Below are 14,691 nucleotides of genomic sequence, written 5' to 3'. Positions count from 1 at the left end.
ATGTAGTGTTGGATGCCTCTATTTCTTGAAGGCTCCACTCTTTCTCCTTGGTTTCTTACCATGGTAACAGTTGCCATGTATACTACTATTTCGGTCCTAAAATATCTTTAGATTTTCTGTCCAATACTGTGAGAGAATGAGTTTGTTCATGATGGTTAGACCAGAAACAGGTTTAAAAAATTATTCTGTTTTAGTCTGTCAGTTGGATCCATGGTGTCAAACTCAAAAAGGCTTTTCAGAATTCCAATCACAGTATGCACATTTCCTTTTCAAAATTAAATGAACTATCAGGACTTGGTCATTCTGTTTTGTATTAGTTATAATTTCTAAAATTTGCATTAAATGAAGATCTTTAATGACTTGAAGGTCTTCAACTGATGCTTCTGATTTTAGTAGCACTTTCATTTTGTCTTGTATTTTGTTCAATCTAAGCTTTGGGATGAAACTAATTTTTATAATTGCCCTACACTGGACAGCAATATGTTGTTGTGTGATTTGCAGATGAGGGCACCACTGACAGAAAGAAGGGCCTTGCCTAATCCTGGTGACATCTATTATGTGTTTGGTTTTTTGTTTTTTTTTTAACATACCTCTGGTTTCCTAGCTTTAGTGGTCAACACCATCTGTGTGTGTGTGTGTGTGTGTGTGTGTGTGTGTGTGTTTCCTTCTCTTTAGAAAAGTAGAGGTGGTGCACTAATGTGGAAAGAACATATAAACATTTTAGCAGGCAGGGTTTTTATTGGTATTTCTGGTTTGTTTCAGTGAATCTTGCCTTCTGGTACTTCTGGAAGGCGAATGCATGCTTAGATCTTCAGTGTCAAGTAGATCATTGCAATGGTTTTTTGAGCGGGGCTACTGATTTCAAGCTTATGCTGCTCCGCATATTTCTTCACAGGACGGTTCCATCACACTGACTGGGGTGCAGACCCAGCAAGAGCCCAGAGCTACTAGGTCTATACAAGTACTGTAGTGGTATCAGGGAACAGAAAATTCTCCCAACACCTGACTCTGGCTGGCTTTCTGTTACTTTACTCAATAGTCCCCATCTCCCTCCCATCCCAACCTCACAACATGGATGACAGGTTGGGCTTTAAGGGGGATTATCATTATTATTATTATTCCAGATAATATATGAAAAGTGCCTGCAGATCTGGATTTTGGTCCCTGAATTGATCTGAAATGCTAACCATTATCCCTCTTGCCCCTATACTTTCCCTCTGGCTCTTTAGGATTTCTGATCTGCACTAATATTGACCTTCTGAGTCTTGGGATTCTTGTCACATTGGGTTAAAAAAAAAACACCCCAAGGGCCAGATTATTCATCTGTCAGTTGTCTCATTCTTGCCCTAAGCTTGAGATAAAAGTCAAGGGGATTCTCCTATAGGAGCCAGATGAAGGGGGGGAGGGGGAATGTGCCAAACCTATCACTTGCCTGGAGGAGGAAGAAAGTTCAAGGTCATGTCCAAGTGTGAGCCAGATGTGCTGGAACAGATGAGGGAAACAGCAATGGCCCCTGAAACAGTGCAAGGTCTCCAAGGTCAGAGGTATGACTTGGACAGGATTGGTTTCAGAAAAGACCCACAAAAAGACAGTGGTTTCCCTCTGACAAGGGTGATAATTGCTTCTAAGATACAGGTCTGAGCCCCAGTATTTTCAATTCCCTTGGCAGGGCTTTCTGTGAAGGGACTGGATTAGTTCCAGGGTAGGGGGCACTCCAGTACCACTCTCTTGAATTCCTTCTGATATTTTTGCCTCCCCTACAATTAGAGTTGGAAAAATTTTAAGAGCTCAAAAGAGCTAAAACGAGACCACTTTGGTCCAATCCTCTTATTTTGCATTTGGAGAAACAGAGGCTCAGAGGTCAAGTGACTTATTTGAGTATACATAGTGAAAGGTTGTGTGTGTGTGTGTGTGCGCATGTATTTTGTTTTATCTTTATAAGATTAGAAGTAGTATGACAAAGTGTAAAGAGTGCTGAATTTGTAGTCAAAAATCTGAGTTAGAATCTCTATTTTGCCTTTCACTATCTGTGTGATGGGAAAATCACTTTTCCCCTCCAAGCCTCAGTTTCCCTCTCTATAATATAATAATGTCTGCATTAAAAACAGCTAGCATTTATAGAACACTTCAAGGTTTGCAAAGCACTTTCTGTGCTATCTCATTTGATTCTCATAACAACCTTTGGAAGTAGGTGTTGTTATTATCCCCATTTTACAGATGAGAAACTTGAGACTTCAGGAGGTTAAATGACTTGCCCCGAGTTACACAGCTAGCAAAGAGCTGAGGCAGGATTCACACACAAGTCTTTCAGATTCCAGGTCCAACTCTATCCTTTTCATATTGCCTACTTCAAAAGGTTTGACAGAGCTCAGTGATGGCTGCAATCTTCTCAGTTCTGATGATGGAATGGGAAATGTAGGTGTTCCCAACTCAGGCCCTACATGACCCCTTTCCCTCCAGACTTATTTTGTTCAAAATTAAAATGCCTCCTGTACTCCCTGTCCCAGACTCCCTAGGCCTCATGATCATGGAGATCAATAACATCACTAATATTTTCTACTACACAAGGGGCATAAGCCAGTGTCTATTTGCAAAGCATTCTTTGAATACTCTAGTTAATTCAGAGCTAGAGCCGGGATCCTTGAACCCTTGATCCTCAGGTTGATTGGTTCCTAAAGGAGACTATGGCAGGAGTCAGAACACCTAATTCTCATTTGGTTGATGTGCTTCATATCTGTTGGTATCAGGTACCCTGTCACAGTGAGACATAACTGGGAGAGATGATAGTTGTCTAAAAGAATGCAGTGTGTTGGTCAATAATCAACCACTAAATAGTGCCCAGAATTATGGAACCCCAAAATAAAGGAGATCAGAGGTCATCTGTTTCATCCCTCTATAGCTTCCTAGAATTATGTTCATTAAGTTTCTGATCAAATTCCTTCAGAGATGAGGAACCCACCAACTTGCCAGAGAACTTATTCCATTTTTCAGAAGCTTTACTTCTTCAATTAAATTTGATAGGCATTTACACAATGCCTAGTGTTAGCTTGGAGTATGGAGGAGTCAAATTCAAATCCTGCCTCACACACTTAGGAGCTGAGTGACTCTGGAAAAGTCATTTACTCTTCGTCTGACTCAGTTTCTTCATCTATAAAGTCAGGGGGTTGGATAAAATGGCTTTTAATGTCCCATTCAATTCTAAATCTATGATCCTATTATCCTATGCCTGTTATGTACAAAGTACCATCTTGTGTGTTTAGGATAGAAATAAAGAAATGAAATAAGTCCTGCTCTCAAGGAGCTTATAGTCTATTGGCTGTTAAACCTAAATCTGCTGTTTCCTATCTTTCCCTTTTTTGTTCCTGGTTCTATTTTCTGAAGCAATGAAGAACAACTCTAATCCTTTTTTCTCCATAAGAGTCCTTCAGATACCTTGATGGCTATTAGATCCCCACTAAGTCTTCTTTATTCTAGACTAAGCATTCCTAGTTCCTTCATTCAACCTTTGTAGGATCCACAGTCACTTCCCAATCCTGGCTGCTCCCTATGGTCTCTAAGACCATTCATACCAACCCTGTCCTGACCTTCACTAGTACTTACTTAAAGGATCTAACAGAGGTTTACCAGGAAGCTGAAAAGGCTCTAACACTGGAATTGGTTGCATTGGGTGAAGGCAAGAGTCATGGTACGTATACATCAGACCGTGCCCAGAGACATTATCTCTCCATGACCTCCCTACACTTCCTCCTGGATACTCTCCTAAACTCCTATACAAGCCTCTTTTTTCTTTAATTACCCAAGAGATACCTTCAGATCCTTATTTAGTTCCCTAACCTCACCAACAAACACAGACATCCCTGGACTCTACCAGACACTTTCTTCCCTGGCCTTGATTCACAGACACCTTCCTCCCTAGATTCCCTGAATCTATCTTTCTCTCCGGAGTCATGGCCAAACAATATCTCATTAGGCTGCAGTAGACATCAATGTTCCTTTTGTCTTCCCCAGCTTCAGTTTCCTCCTTGCTCTAGACGGTTCAGAGAGTTTCTGGTTCCTTACCCTGAACCTGCAGCATCAGTCCCTCAGGGTCAATCACTCTAATTTCTCTTAGCCTCTCTAAAAAGAGGCTTCCTGTCTGTGTCCTAACATCAACACTGAGGGGACTTCAAAAGCACGTGATGTGCCACTTCCTTCTCACATTGCTCTTACAGGACAGCAAGACCCAGCCCTGGATTGAAGCCTTGTGGCTTCTTTTGGGTTAGCAAAGTGGCTAATATTCTAGGAGCTGGGCACAACATCCAGCTGACAGATGGATTTTGATCTGTGGAGGGGCCACGGGTTGAAGTCATGGCTGAGAGGCAGCCAAGAGCAGCTTGAGATGACTGCTTTGCCCCTGACTGGCAATTGTGGGAAAAAACAGAAGTATGGAGGAATAGGCAAACTGACATGTGGATTGTACATGTGTGCTAAACCATACAATGTGTGCATGAATGCACATGAATACCTGCACATGTGTGATGTGTGCATGGGTGCATGAGTACATAATTATTTGTGTATGTGGCATCAGGTACCCTGTGTACTGTGAGGGTTCTCTGACTGAGACTAAATCTCACTGATCCTTGTACCACTAAAGCAATCTTAGCATTTCAGTGGAACTTGGTTGCCCCTGGCAGCACCGAGTGTGATCAGCACTCAGAGCTTCCATCTTTAGTTACCAACTCAGCTCTCCCTTGAATGGCATGGATGGTTGGTCCTTATCACTGAGATACAGCCTACAGGTACTGGAATTCAAATTTTTGGAAATAGTCTAGGTTCATGGATAATTCTGAGGTCTAAAGGTCAATGTCATTTCCCAATTCTTAGAAGTTCCCAGAGGCCCTGACAAAAGGGAGAGGGAGCAGAAAGTCCCTGGGCCTTTGGCCCTATATCTGATGCTTATGCAATAAGGATGGTAAAGAGGCAAATTTCATAGTGGAAAACTAAGGCAGGGAGAGAGAGAGAGAGATAATCTGTCCAAAGTCACATGGTGACTTTTTAGGTGAAAGTATAGGAATACAACCTAGTTATCTTGATTCTGAGTCAAAGGTTTTGTCTCTTGACCTATTTTGTGCCCTCTTCCCACAACTCCTCATCAAGACAATATGGCCCCATGTCATAGTAGCCCTAGAATAATAGGGAGTCAAACACAATGGATGATGCAAACCCCACTCTACCCCTATACACACATCACTACCACCCCAACCCATGAAGTTCTAAAGGTTCTCTTACCTGGCAATGACGAAGAGAACACAGCTGACACCCAGATAGGCAAGAAGAACATACATCCATATGTCAGGAGACAAGGGGTTGAGGAAGGAGAATACACCAGGATTGGTGCCATTGGGTTTGCGGTACAGGATACTGACGCCAAGAGTCATGAAGGGCTTGGAGAAGTCAATGGCTTTTTCCCGGATGTGAGTGATGGTCAGAGGGGCCACAGCCAGGTCTGCCTTCTGTATGGAGTTGGGGAAAGATATGTAAGGAAACTTTGAGAGACAGGACCAGTCAAGGTTTGGAGGAAGGGGCAATGGGATATTACTTGGGGGAGCCTATGGAGATCCTTTTCAGAGAGTCCTATACCAGGGAAGGAGGAAGTGGAGGCCTGAGCCCTGATAGTCTAGCTTTCTGAGAGTTCAGCTAGTTCAAGATGAATGAATGTATTTCCTTCTATAGGAAGGATACTGGGGAGAGAAACAGTATGGAAAGCCTATTAGATTTGGAGTCATAGGACAAGGGTTTGAATCCTATATTTATGACCTACAACTTGTGTGACTTTGGATGAATCACATAACTTAGACTTTTTTTCCCTCATCTGTAAAATGAGGTGGTATCTAAAGTCCCTTCTAGTTAAGAAACTATGATCTTGTGACTTCTGAGTCCATCCTTTCAGCAGTTAATACACTTGTATTCACACAGAGGAATACTGCTCTTCTAGGAGTACGTCAGGCAAGCCATATCTTTCCCGAGCAGTAGTCTACTGCCCTGACCAGAAGCAGGAAACACATACTCAAAATGAAGAGAGGAAGGACTAACTACCTGGCATTGAAAGGACAGGGCTCCTCAGGAAGATTATTCAATTGTGAATTCACTCAGTTTAATTAGAGAAACATTTGTTAATCACTTGTATGTGTAGGAGTCTGTGTTTAACCTGAGGATACAAAAACGAAATAAGAAACAGACTCTGCATTCAAGGAATTTACAATATAATGGGGGTGGTGGGAACATGTTACATAGATAAGTAGGAGGCTAGAAAGAGGACAGAGGAGTGATTTATGCAAAGTCCTAGAAGACTGAGGAGAGAAAGATCGCTTTCAATGGGGAAAGGCAGTGTGGCAAGGACAGCTTCTTACTGGAGGTGTTCTAGGAGTTGGTCTGGAAGAACTCCAGCAAAGGTTGATGGGAGGCACGACTGATGTGAGCAAAGGAATGGGGCTATAAGAGGGCAGTCAGTATGTGATGATGAGTAATAGAAGGCAATGCTTGACAGGAATACTGGAGTCAGATTGTGGAAGATGAGTATTGAGAAAAGAATCCTACATTTTGAATCAGAGGGCCTGAATTTGAATTCTGACTTGCTACTAGCTAGTTCCCTATGTGACTTGGGGGGGGGGGGCAGACCTTTAATCTTTTTAGGCCCCAGTCTCCTTATCTGTAAAATTCAGAGATTTTTTAAAAAAGATTATGTTCAAGGTCTCTTCCAGTTGTATTGTCTCTGCAAATCCAGGATCAGAAGTTTATACTTTATTCTATAAGCAATGGGGAATTATAAAGATTTTGAGCAGGAGACCAATGTAACCATGAGAGTAATTAAACTGCATTTGTGTTAACTCACTTCCATGGAAGGGCAGCCATATTTCCAGAGTTATAGGTGAGCCTTGGAGTGAAGGTTGCCTAGATATGTGCAGTGCCATTTTGTGGCAATGTTAGTTCAGGACCACAGACAGCTCCTAATGGTTAGCCTCTGACTCCAGGCTGCAGAAGTCAAGTTCCTACCATCTTTCCTATTCAATATCTATATCACAGTCTCACCACCTGCTTCAGGCCTGGCCTCAGTACTGCTCTATGACTTGGCCTTTGACTTGTCATATTGAGCATGATAAAGTAGAAAGAATGGACCCAATTCAAATCCTCCCTTTGGTGTGTGACCATGAAAAAATTCCTTAGTTTCCTTATCTGTAAAATGGAGCTAACATCTGCAGTAACTGCCTTTTAGGGTTGCTGTGGGTCTCAAATAAGATAATATTTAAAAAGAGATTTACAAACTTTGAAGCTCTATATCAATGTCAGTCATTATTATTATTGTATTCCAGTCCCATCAAGCCTCAGGGATTCCAGTGCGATAGTATTTACGGCCTTGTGTTAAAATCTTGAGTTCCTTTTGTTTATGACCCACAGTTGGCACATTGGTTTATGGACATTGGAGGCCATAAGTATTTTCCCTGACCCTTCTCTGGTTATGCCTTTCTGTGAATTACTGGCCTCTACCTCCTCCATTATTTGTCTTTCTTTGTCACACCTCATGTCCTAGAAAGTAGCTAGCTTTGCAGTTTGATCTGGCCATTTTCCTCCCCTGTCTTCTAAAGTCCTCTTGCCCAGATTAACAAGTCTCTGGTCAAATACTTTCTCCCCAGTATTTGTGACATGGACTCTGTGCCCAGTCAGAAGTTTACCATTTTGAAATTATAAATTATGACCAGGAAACTAAATTTTCTTCTTTGATATGTCCTGAGAGCTTCCCTTGATAGGGAAAAAGGGAGAAAGGATGGAGGTAAGAAAATACTAGAAAGTAGAGGCTAGGTCAATTGGAAATAAATTCTGCTGATGCCACAATTTGCCACAAGCTTGTTTTGCTTCTTGGGGCAGCATCTGAGTAGGCATATATCCATGCCATATAGCTGTCACTATTGTTTGTTTAGCCCTCAAGAGATAAGGAGGTAGCTAGGTGATGGACAGAGGGCCAGCCTTGGAGTCAAGAAGACTTGAGTTCAAACACAACCCCAAACACTTACTAGTTGTGTGACCCTGGGCAAGTCACTTAACCTTGTTTTCCAAAGTTATCTCATTTGTAAAATAAGCTGGAGGAGGAAATGACAAGCCACTACTGCATCTTTGCTGAGAAAACTCCAAATGGGGTCACAAATAGTTGACCATGACTGAAATGATTGAATAACAGCAAAGGACAAGAGAAAGATAAAGGAAGAGACAGAAACCCTTTCTGATTGAATTGAGAGAACAACACCATAGAGAGAAAGCAGAATTTTAATATTTCTACTTTTGTTATCCAGGAGACTGATCTTTATACAAGGAATGACAGAAGAAAAATATTTGAACAGGGACTTGAAAACCAAGAAGAATAAGAAGATGGAAAGGCAAGCATAGAGTTGTCCTTGATGAGTTCAAGTCGAGAGGTCTGCACAAATTTCATCCCAGTATACTGAAAAAAAGTAGCTGATGTGATTGCTGAGCTACGTGTCAGTGATTCTGAAAAATCACAGCAAGTGGAAGAAGTGTCACAGGAATGGAAAAGGGCAAATAGTCTAATTTTCAAAAAGAGAAAGAAGATGAATACTTCAGCCTCTAGGCTGGTGAGCTTGATGTTGATTCTCGGTAAAATTCTAAGATGGACTATGAAAAGCGTGGATTGTGAGCACTTAAAAAGAGTTCAGAAGGTGATCATTAAGAACCAGCATGGGTTCATTAAGAACAAGTAATGCCAGACTAACATCATGTCCTTTTTTGACAGGGTTACTAGATAGGTAGATCAGGGGAATGCCATAGCCTTAGCATATCTGGATTTTAGCAAGGCATTTGACAGTTTCTCATGATATCCTAATGAACAATTTAGAGAGATGTCAGCTGGAAAATAGTTTTTAGGTGGGCTCAGAACTGGTTGAATGATTGGACTCAAAGTGGTGATTAATGGATTGATTTCAACCAGAAGGGAGATCTACAGCAGAGTAATCATGGTTCTATCCTTGACCCTGCTCTATTCAACTTTTTTTAAATCAATGACTTTGATGAAAGCATAAATGGCATGCCTATCAAATAATCACTTATATAGCTCCTTAAAATTTACATTACTTCCTCTGACCCTCATGATAACCATGTGAGATATCTTACAGATTATCTTCCTCATTTTAGAGATGAGGACACTGAGGCTCAGAGCAGGAAAGTTACTTGCCCAAAATCACATATCTAGTAAGTGTAAGATGTAAGACTTGAACCCAGGTCTTCCAAACTCAGGTCCAGCACTCTATCCACCATATCATGGCTCCTTTCAATTTCAAATGATCTGAAGTTGAGAGTGACATTTAACCTAAAAAAAAGAATTCTGAAGATGGACTAAAGTAAAGGGAAAAATGTATATGAATGAATGTTAACTTGGGTTCAGAAACTCAAATGTATACCTATAGCATGAGGGAAATTGGTTAGACAGCATTTCATGTGAAAAAGATGTGAGACTTTTAATAGATTGTAATTTGAATATGAATCAACAGTGTAAAATGGCCACCAAAAGATGGAATTTCATTTCAGGCTGCATTAATAGAAGTATAGTGTCCAGAGAAAAGAAGTCAATAGACCCCCTCTCTTCTACTCTTGTCAGACCCTGTTTGAAAGATTGTGCTCAGTTCTAGTCACCATATTTTAGGAGTGACATTGACAAGTTAGAAAATATCAATAAGAGAATAGCTAGGATTAAGAGATGACTTGAAACTATATTTTGGTGAAGTTCATTCAAAGTAAATGGGAATGTTCATCCCACAGAGGAAAAAATTTAGGGGAGATATAACTGATTTATTCAAATATTCAAAGGACTGACACATGGAAGAGGGATTAAATGTGTTCTATTTGCCTTCAAAGACTATCTAGTCTGACTTTTACCCCTTGAAGGAATCCTTTCAGATGGTCTACTTGAATCCCTATCATTATAGAGACCTCACTACCAAATGGGGAAGTTTATTCCATTTTTTAAACACAGTTAAGTTCTTCCTCATTACTGAGACAAAATTAGCATTATTGTGACTTCCTGTCATTGGTCACAGTTCCATTTTTTGGGATCATTCAAAACAAATCTAATTTCCTTTTCTCATGGCAGCCCTTCCCAACTTTGCTCCTCACTCTTCTTTTCTCTTTTAATAAAAAATTCCATCTTATTAATCAAAGTTCATTTTCCTAGCTACAGAAGTAGACAGAGGAGCATGGTCTTTGTGCTGGCTACTTATCTGTGTTAGCATCACAGAATCTAGAGCTCAACTAAAAACATTTCTCTGATAAAGACTCCTCTTCACATCACCTTTAACATTCATCCTCTGCTTTAAGACTACCGGGGAAGGAGACCTCATCACTTCCTGAAATAGCCTGTTTAACTTAAGAACAACACTAGTTGGTAGCAAGTTTTGTTTTTTCTTTTAAAATTAAACTTACATCTACTTTCTTCAATTTCTACCTATTGTTCCTGGCCCCACCCTCTGGTGCTAAGTAGGGGTCCATTCCACATTATAGCCTTTCAAATACCCAAAGTCAGCTGTTAGGTCCACTCTTTACTGACTGCTCTCTTGCTTTCTACACATTTTCTCCATGCCAATTAACTATGGTATCTTTGACCAATGTTTATATGAGATAACTTGGTGATGCCTCATCATCCTGGTCACTCTCCTCTGGATGCTCTCCAGTTTACAAACACCCTTCCTAAAATGTGGTACTAACACTAAGGACTGAACAGAATACTTCAGAGGTGATCTGATCAAAGTAGAGGAAAATGAGACTATCTTCCTCTTCCTTCTAGACACTATACCTACTATGTGTCAGGTACAGTGCTAAGTGCTTTTTACAATTATCTCATCTAGTCCTCAGAAAAAAAACTTAGGAGTTATTATTATCCCTGTTTTATAGTTGAGGAAATTGATGCACACAGAAGTTAAGTGACTTGCCCAAGATCATTCAGCTAGTAATTGTCTGAGGCTAGATTTGAACTTAGGTCTTCCTGACTCCAGTCCCAACACTCTATCTGCTGTACCACCAACTGCCTCTTAATGCAGCCAAAGGTGAACTTAATATTTTTGGACTATGTAGATAACCAAAAAAACTGAAGTAACTCCATTTTGTCTTTAGTTTCTCTATTTTGTCTCTGACCCTGTTTCTATTACAGCCTCTCTTCTGTTTATGATCTTCCTTTCTGCTGAAACAGCAAGTAGCCAGAACATTCCTATTTATTAGGGCAGGGTTGTGAGAAACTGTTAACCCAAACTGTTAACAGCCCTCCCCCCCCACCAGAATTTTATCTTTATGCCCCTGATAACAAATCTTGTCCAATCAAGAGGTTCTCTGTATCCAATTTACCTCCTGCCCAATTAAAATCTATAAGCCTTACGTTTTTATTCCTTCCTGGAGTCTCTGTCTATGCAGGTAGGACTCCCTTGTTGGTAAACTCAATAAACCCTCTTTAGTTCCTAAATTTTAGTTCTGGTTCTGGTTTTGCTTTTCCCCAGCACTGGCAGTTCTACCCATAGTAAATATGGTAGCAGTAGGATTCCCAGATGGACAGGCTTGTGGACAAAATCCCAGGATTGGCAACCAGGCAACCACAGGTTTTATACACTCAGGAGAGCTTTTACATCAGTGTTGAGAATCTGCTGAGTACTTGTACTCAAGTGGGCTAGAATTGGACATGCTACCCTGATCTGCAAATAGCAATATCCCAATGACTTGACAACATACAGCTGACACACATTGTGATTTCTCTTCATTAAAACAGACCCCCAGATCTTTTTCAGATGAACTATTATCCAACCACACCTTTTAAATCTCACACTTGTGAAATTTCTTGTTTGAACCCCAGTGTAAAACTTTATGTTTATTCAGATTAAATTTCCTCTTATTAGATTGAGCCCATGTTCTGGCCTATCAAAGACATTGTATAGCACGATGCTGTCATCCAGTACGTTAGATATCTCTCAGAGTTTTTCTGCTGTCTGAAAACTTGATGAGCATGTCATCAATGCCTTTCAGGCATTGATAAAAATGTTAAATAGCTCAGGGTCAGGCACAGATTCCTGGTCACGTCACCACGTATCTCCTTCAAAGCTGACCTTTACCTTATAATATCAAGTTCCCCTGAACTAATGTGACAGTTTTTTCCCTACTGCCTAGGTTGCCAGTCAGGGACATCCTGAATTATAGCCTCACAGCCCGGAGGAACTGAACATTATAATGCTGCCTGGTCCATCTTCCATAGTAAAGCTTCTCTTGGACAATGAGAAGGAGGTTACTTCCTTGAACTAGGGGAATCCCGGCTGGGGACGGGGTGCAGAAGGGTGAAAATGAGTGAAAAATTACACACACACACACAAAATCCCTTCACCCACTAGCATAATATCTTGTAGAAACAAATAGGCGGCAGAGAGGATAGATTTCCGGAAGAGCTGAATTCAAATCCAACCTTAGATATTTATTAGCTGCGTGATTTTGGGCAAGTAATTTAATTTCCATTTGCTTCAGTTTCTTCAATTGTAAAATGAAGAATAATAGTACCTGCCCCTCCCCCCAAGTTGGAATGAGGATCAAATGGTATGCAAAGTGCTTAGCACAGTGTCTGGCATGTAGTAAGATATAATAATATAGTAAGAGCTATATTAATGTTAGGGTTCATCATTATTAATGTCCAGACACAATTCCCTCCTAACTATGCTGCTCACTCAGAGACACATGCCCTACACCATCCTATATGTGAATTTACAGTTGTACATTTCATTCATTCATTTCCTAAACAAGTAGTGAGCATCTCCCATAAGCAATGCCCCATACTAAATGATGAAGGGTGATGCTAAACAGTCTAAAACATGGTTTTTGCCCTCAAGGAGTTTAGAGTCTGGTAGGGATTATAGGATATATACACAGACAACTTACAATAAAAGGCCACATCTCAAGTATGCCTCAAGTAAGGCATAAAAAGACAGTTATACATATGTATGTATTCTAAAGATATATGTGTAGAATATATGTAAATATGTATATATGTACATATATATGCACACACATATATACACAGATACACATACATAAGAGAGAAACAGAAGAAAGAAAAATAAACAGAAAATGAGAAAATGAGAGTATAGGGCTTGGGAGGAGGAGGAGAGAAGAGAGGAGAAGAATACAAGATGAGACAATAGGGGAGGAGAGAAGAGGGAAGGAGAGGAAATATGAGGAGACAAAAGAGGACAGAGCTGAGCAGAAAAGGGCAAAGGATGGGAGGGCAGAGGACTCAAATCTCTATCCAACAAGGTAACCTGTCTGTCATTTAGTCATAAGGTGATGAATGAACTAACACTGTGTGGTGTTCTAGGGGACCCTTTTCTGACTGCTCTCATGCTCACTATACGTTTCCTTTCTCCTCTTTAACAGAGACCAGATGACCAAGGTCATGTGGTAGAAGGGCTATTTTTCTATGAAAGATCCTATGAAAGATTTAGACCTTACTTCTCCCCAACTCCTTTATGTTTGTAGGAGCAGGTATTTTAGCAGCCAACCCACTGTCCACTAAACAGTTGGCAGTTATAGCATTTGGAGCAATTGACATCCATGATTACCTCATATGACCCTTCTGATAACCCTGTTAGAAGGACAGAGCAGACATTTCCCAGATGTAGAAACTGACACTCAGAGAAGGGGGATAACTTTCTCTCTGTCCGATCTGATACATCACAGAGCCACAATTTGGCTAAAGGTCTTTGGATTCTAAGTTCAGGACACTTTCCTCTACTCCACTGCCTCTTAATGTTATGGCTTCATTAGGGTTAAGTAATAATGAAGCAATAATATTTCCAAGCCTTGGCTACACTTTCTAGGAGCTGGAGAGAAGACTAATTATCTGACGACACTAATAAATGGTTATGATGTTATTAAAAATGGCACCAAGCTAGGATTAATAGGCCCATCAATTGTAACGAATCAGGTTTAACAAGGTTCCCTGTATCTCCCGTCAGTGCCCCGTTGCCTTGATGAACGCCATGAATTTGTAATAAACGCACCGTGTATAAAGACAATAGATTAGTCTCTTTCATTTTTACAGCTTTGATTTCGCCTGGGACAGCGAAACATTGAGTGTTTCGCTAAGGCTGCTTCACAACTGTGCCTGTGAACTCATCAGTTCTGACTATGTCATTTCCTTACTTAAAAGCCTTCAATGGCTCCCTACTGCCTCTACATAAAATACAAATTCCTTAATCTGGCTTTTCAGATCTCCTCTTTCCTCTTCCCCAGCACCAAATGCAATGTGAATAGTTTGTTCATCATACGATGAACACACATTGGATGTGGAGCCAGAGGACCTAGGCTTGAATTCCAGCACTATTAATTACTAACTGTGTGACTCTGAGCAGTTTCCTTCATCTTCCTGGTCCTCTTTCACTTATAAGATGGAGGGGTGTTGGACATGTACAAGGAATTGTGTGCTAGGCATGTGAGCACAGAAACAAAATAAAAAAGTTCAATTTTCAAGAAATTCTAGATTCTATTTAAAGGATATCTGAAATTGAACATCCATCTCTGCTGAATTAGAGAATCTTAGGCTGGATGAGATCTCAGATGGCATCAAGTCCATCTCCTCCTTGAAGCATGCTATCTATGGTATCTGTGAAGTGATTTTTCAGCCTC

At 40.6% G+C, this 14,691-nt stretch overlaps 1 protein-coding gene and 1 long non-coding RNA gene across 2 annotated transcripts in view; one reads left to right on the top strand and one right to left on the bottom strand.

Annotated features, from left to right (window-relative positions):
- The window catches only part of GRIK3 (glutamate ionotropic receptor kainate type subunit 3), a 316,008-nt gene that overhangs the window by 45,276 nt on the left and 256,041 nt on the right, over positions 1-14,691 (bottom strand). Inside the window, exon 11 of the mRNA XM_072610019.1 lies at positions 5,269-5,492. Coding sequence (XP_072466120.1) covers positions 5,269-5,492 — 224 coding nt within the window. The remainder of the gene's footprint in view (positions 1-5,268; positions 5,493-14,691) is intronic.
- Positions 5,365-12,940, top strand: LOC140504720 (uncharacterized). Its single transcript, XR_011967219.1, has 3 exons — positions 5,365-5,453; positions 8,325-8,708; positions 12,190-12,940. It is a non-coding gene; the product is annotated as an uncharacterized lncRNA (long non-coding RNA).

Source organism: Notamacropus eugenii, chromosome 5, assembly GCF_028372415.1.
Source record: "Notamacropus eugenii isolate mMacEug1 chromosome 5, mMacEug1.pri_v2, whole genome shotgun sequence".
NCBI lineage: Eukaryota > Metazoa > Chordata > Mammalia > Diprotodontia > Macropodidae > Notamacropus > Notamacropus eugenii.
This window is presented reverse-complemented; position numbering and strand designations above follow the sequence as displayed.